Source organism: Acyrthosiphon pisum, chromosome A1 (genome assembly GCF_005508785.2).
Source record: "Acyrthosiphon pisum isolate AL4f chromosome A1, pea_aphid_22Mar2018_4r6ur, whole genome shotgun sequence".
NCBI classification, from domain to species: domain Eukaryota; kingdom Metazoa; phylum Arthropoda; class Insecta; order Hemiptera; family Aphididae; genus Acyrthosiphon; species Acyrthosiphon pisum.
Window position 1 is genome coordinate 13,051,657 of NC_042494.1, and position 4,778 is coordinate 13,056,434.

The following is a 4,778-nucleotide window of genomic DNA, read 5'->3' on the forward strand; positions in this document are numbered from 1 at the left end:
TCTAGTCAACAATGTGGATTCAATATTCATACAATAGTATTTTGTATAAGCTTTTTAGATTCAACATATATAATTATTACCTATGGGCTATAAATCATGATAAATAATGTATAATAATTAATAATTAATAGTGTGTAATGGTACACTTATATGTTTAATTGATTATAGTTACCATTTACAAGCTATAATTTTATTTTCTATTTATAAATAAATTTCATAATAGCTACCCCCACCCCCACCCCAAGATAACTTAACAGAAAAAGGGTTTGCATTTTATATTATATATAGTGTAATTTTTATTTCAAATTATTATGATGTATCATGAACCTACCTATCTGGCTATCTATATTACTATAAGACCTACATATAAATACCAATAGGTAATAATTAATACCAACATTTTTTTATAAAAATAAAATGTATTTTATATTTTTTAAGTTAACCATTTTAGTATTTTAAATCTTAATATATTCAAAAAAAAAAAATTTATATACACATAGCCAGCGGTCAGATGACTGTTTTCCCTATAGGGCCACATTTTATTTTTGATGTTATAAAATATTCAATATTAATCCAATGTGAATATTCATATTGATTAATAAAATATGTGTTTATATAACAATCCGCGGTAGAGAATAACAAGGTATGACTGCAAGCAACCGTAAAAATACTTTTATATTTTGATACCGTGTGGACGCCAACGGTCGCATGGCAGTCAACGAGTTAATTCAATCATAGACCATAGTATTTAACTATAGTTTGAACATTTAATAAATAACATTCCCAATCATTTTTATAATGTATATGATTTTAATTTTTAACATGCAAATCACATAACATTTGTTTAGTCTGTACATTTTATTCTATAGGTATATAATAATAAGAGTATTTTTCTAAAACCACAATTGATTGTTCGTGGTTAAAGTTTTAGTACAGTTGATGATTTGTAGTACCCATTTGAATCAGTTGTATGGCGTTGTGATAGATGAATGTCTGTCAGCTGTACGGTTCCAAATGTATAATCATTAAATTTCTGCAAAAAATATTATGTAAATAATACTAAACTGTAATGTGCTTTAATTGCTCGTTGAGTACATTAATAGATATAACAACTAAGTTAAATAATGACTAATCAAATTTAAATAGATTATTTATAGACATTTTATAAATTTATTTTTTCAATCTTACTTCAATTATTTTTCTAGCATCAAACGTAAGATGAGATGGATTGCCAGAATCTCCATTAACACTAGCCTGATATTCGTAGAATCCAGTATTCATCAAAGTTACATGTAGTTTTACATGATTACTCCTGGGTGGTAATGCCAAATCTAAATTAATCAAAAGCATATAAACAATAAAAATATGTTTCTGATGTAAATTAAGAAAAAAATTATTTATCATATTTACCACAGTCTTGGAAAAATGTTTGTATTTTATCGGCCAACATTTGAATCTCAGGACTTTTCACTTTGGCATATAAGACATTAACTTCTGATGGGTCATCATTCATACAATCTAATCCAGAAACTAATATGTCTAAGGATTTCAAATTCATAGGTCTAAGGAAAAATGTTAAGGTTATACATTGTATTTAAGTAGCAAAGATGTACTTTATATATATTTTATATTAAATTCTGTACTTGATTATAGTATTTTCACACTGGTCCATCAAGTTAATAGCTCTTTTTATTTCTGCTGCATCGCATAAAACAAAACAGGTAATTGTTAAATGAAGTCTTAGTTGATCTTGAAATAAAAGCTCAGTGACACCACGGCACTGGCCACATTCATCAAGGACCATTTTCTATTATATCCAAAATTATTTAAAATATAAACATTTTATATTAAACTCAACAATAAATCTATTAAATTACAAATAGTTTTAATGTGTTTGATTATAGGTACCTTGAAAGCCAAATAGTTATCAATCACTATTGGGTTGACCATTGGCAAGGACACAAAATGAGTCATACTCTGTTTGGCTCGACCTCTCTTTACAATTGCATCAATTTTTGATTTAGCAGAAAGAATGTGTGCTCTTTGTTCTCCTTTTATAGCTAAAAATTGAATAAATATCAAGATTTAAAATAATATCTTAATTAACATTGAGTGTAATATGTTTAATAATAAATTGTAGATAACTATATAAAGCTTATATAATTTCCTAAATCCTAATATGAAAATAATAAGTTGAGGTCATAAAGTTAAAATTAAAATTTTATTTTATATTTTACTCTATTTAAAATTTCTAGGGAAAATGTATCATTATGTGACTTTTTATTAGACAAATTTTAGTTTAGAGTTTAGGTATACTATACAATTTTAAATAAATCGGCTTACTTATTATATTCTTTTCTTTCATGCTAGGAATTTTAATTCTAGTTTTTGTTTGATATTCAAGATGTTTGAGGTTCTCTCGACTTCTACCAATGATCAAACCATAAAATGTACTAAAATAAAAAAAGTTAAATTACAAGTTAAAAATGTAAAAGTTATTATTTTATTCAAACTCAATATGCAAGTTCGAAAAACAGTTAATTTAATTTAATTTAAGTAAAAGAGTATTATCCAAATAATATGATACTAGTAGTCAGTGGCCGATGAACACGGGTAACAATTGGGGAAAATTCGCCAGAACTATTTATGGTTGGATCAGTCAACAGTGGTATTTAATATTTAAACATCATCATAATTTAACAATAATGGTAAGTGTAAAGAATGGGCAATAATAGCATGAGTATGGCAGGTCACCAGGCAGTATATCACAATTATAATGCACTATTCGAAAGTAGCTAAAATCTTTTTTTAAGCAGGCGGACCCCACAGCAGAATTTTTTCCCCATAACATGAAATATAAATCAGCACCACTGCCAATAGGTACATCATATTACATACCCAGAATTAATTAATAGGTACACAACTTAGCTAACAGTGGCGGTCAAATAATTTTGACATGGAGGGAAGAAGGGGATGTGGGTAATATTTTAGTATTCACTATTTGATCATTAAAAATATATTTTATGGTCATAAAGCCATAAATATTGTAAAACAATTTGTCCTCCTTATTATTCCCCCCCCCCCTCCCGCTCAACACACACACGTTTAGCCACTACTGAAGCTGAACAAAATATAATCAATTTATTATGATTTTCTATAAATTATTATAATCTTGTTAAACAATAACTCACTTCGGCACTTCTAATTTCAGTACGCATCGACCTCCTTCCATGTAAATATTCAAGTCATCACATTCTTCATCAATATCTATAAAAATAACAAGAAAAACACATTTTATAGGTATAGGTACATTTTGAGCTGGTTTATCTATCAAAACCCTTCGTTCATAGTACCTATCGACAATTCAGGTTTAAAAATAAAAATCTGTGTACCTAATGTCCGTATTCTGTTGTCACAAAATACTAATAAACTATTTAAACATTTAGGTTTCATCATAGTAAATCCCAAAATCTTACCATCTCTTTCGACATAAGCCGGCAGGCTTTCTGACATTTCAGTGTTGTGAGTTTCTGTTTCATCACACTCGTTTGGACAACAATCAGCAGTATTTAAACGATATTGCCGCCCATCAATATTTAATATCTTCGGACGTAATACATCCATATTTTGAACGAGTTTATGATTTACAAGTAAGAATTCTGGATAGTTAATACTAAATTTAAATTAAAAATAACGAAATTACTGAAGAGTAAAGAATATTATAGTTCTTGTACAATGTACATAATAATATGTATTTATTATTTTGCCACTTATCAGTTATCAATTCTGATTTCTGATAAGACATGTAACCGTAACACTGCATGTTTTATTGCCTAAGCATATTTTAAAGGGGGATTTAATAAACATATTTATTTTTCAGATGTAATTCAAGACTGAAGATGGATAAATATTAAATAATAAATAATAATAATAATGAGTACACTACTATATTATAATGTATAATTAGTGTACGCTATAAATTATAATATATAATTGTAAAATTGAACAACAGCTATAATTATACACTAGCTACCTATTCTACATTAGTAGCAAAGTGCATCGTTGAGGTTTACATATAAAAAAATTCTGATTTTGAATTTATCTATTTTGGTAAGGGTCACATAATAGATTGAACCAATTATTTTAAAGCGATTTACTTGCTATTAACAATATTGAAATCATAATGGTATATTCATCAATGAATAATTTCTGCTCACATTGTGTCACGTATAAGAAAAAAAAGTTATGTCTACCGCTAAGTTATGTTACTATTCGCCGCAGGTGGATTGCCCATCTCCAGTTGTAGCGTTCGTAGTATTTTTCAACGGAGGAGACTTGAAAATTAATTACAATTTTATATTTATTTTGTCCAGTCTAATAATTTCAGACGTTTTTGTGAAGTATTTAAAAATATTTGTTCAACTCCTCAACTTTTCTAGTAGAAAAAATGCTCTGACTATAAACTTCAATGGAGGTTTTTTGGAAGCAAATTGGATCTTCAGTCGGTTATCCCACCCCCTTGATTTCAATTATACACGGGCAACGGAGGGGTAACAACACAGCTAGCAATATATAATTGTAAATTGATTTAAATACTTTGTGCAAACATAATTTATAATAATGTGCTGCCCGGCGTATTGTATAGGCAAAATAGGTACATTACTAAAGTATTCAATTAATGTTCAGTTAATGTTCAATATTGTCCATAATTATTACATATAAGCTCGTCACAAGTATTCTCCGTTTGCCGACCGAAGGTTGTGCCAAATCCAAAACGG

At 28.1% G+C, this 4,778-nt stretch overlaps 1 protein-coding gene across 1 annotated transcript; it reads right to left on the reverse strand.

The window, feature by feature from the left end:
* Positions 1 to 787: 787 nt before the first annotated feature.
* On the reverse strand, positions 788 to 3,739 carry LOC100167999 (activating signal cointegrator 1 complex subunit 1). The gene is given in 8 exon segments (NM_001293382.1): positions 788 to 1,033; positions 1,189 to 1,331; positions 1,411 to 1,562; positions 1,644 to 1,807; positions 1,909 to 2,060; positions 2,344 to 2,453; positions 3,192 to 3,267; positions 3,477 to 3,739. Coding segments are annotated over 8 exon segments (1,059 nt in total). The 5' UTR covers positions 3,625 to 3,739; the 3' UTR covers positions 788 to 919.
* Between the last annotated feature and the right edge of the window lie 1,039 nt (positions 3,740 to 4,778).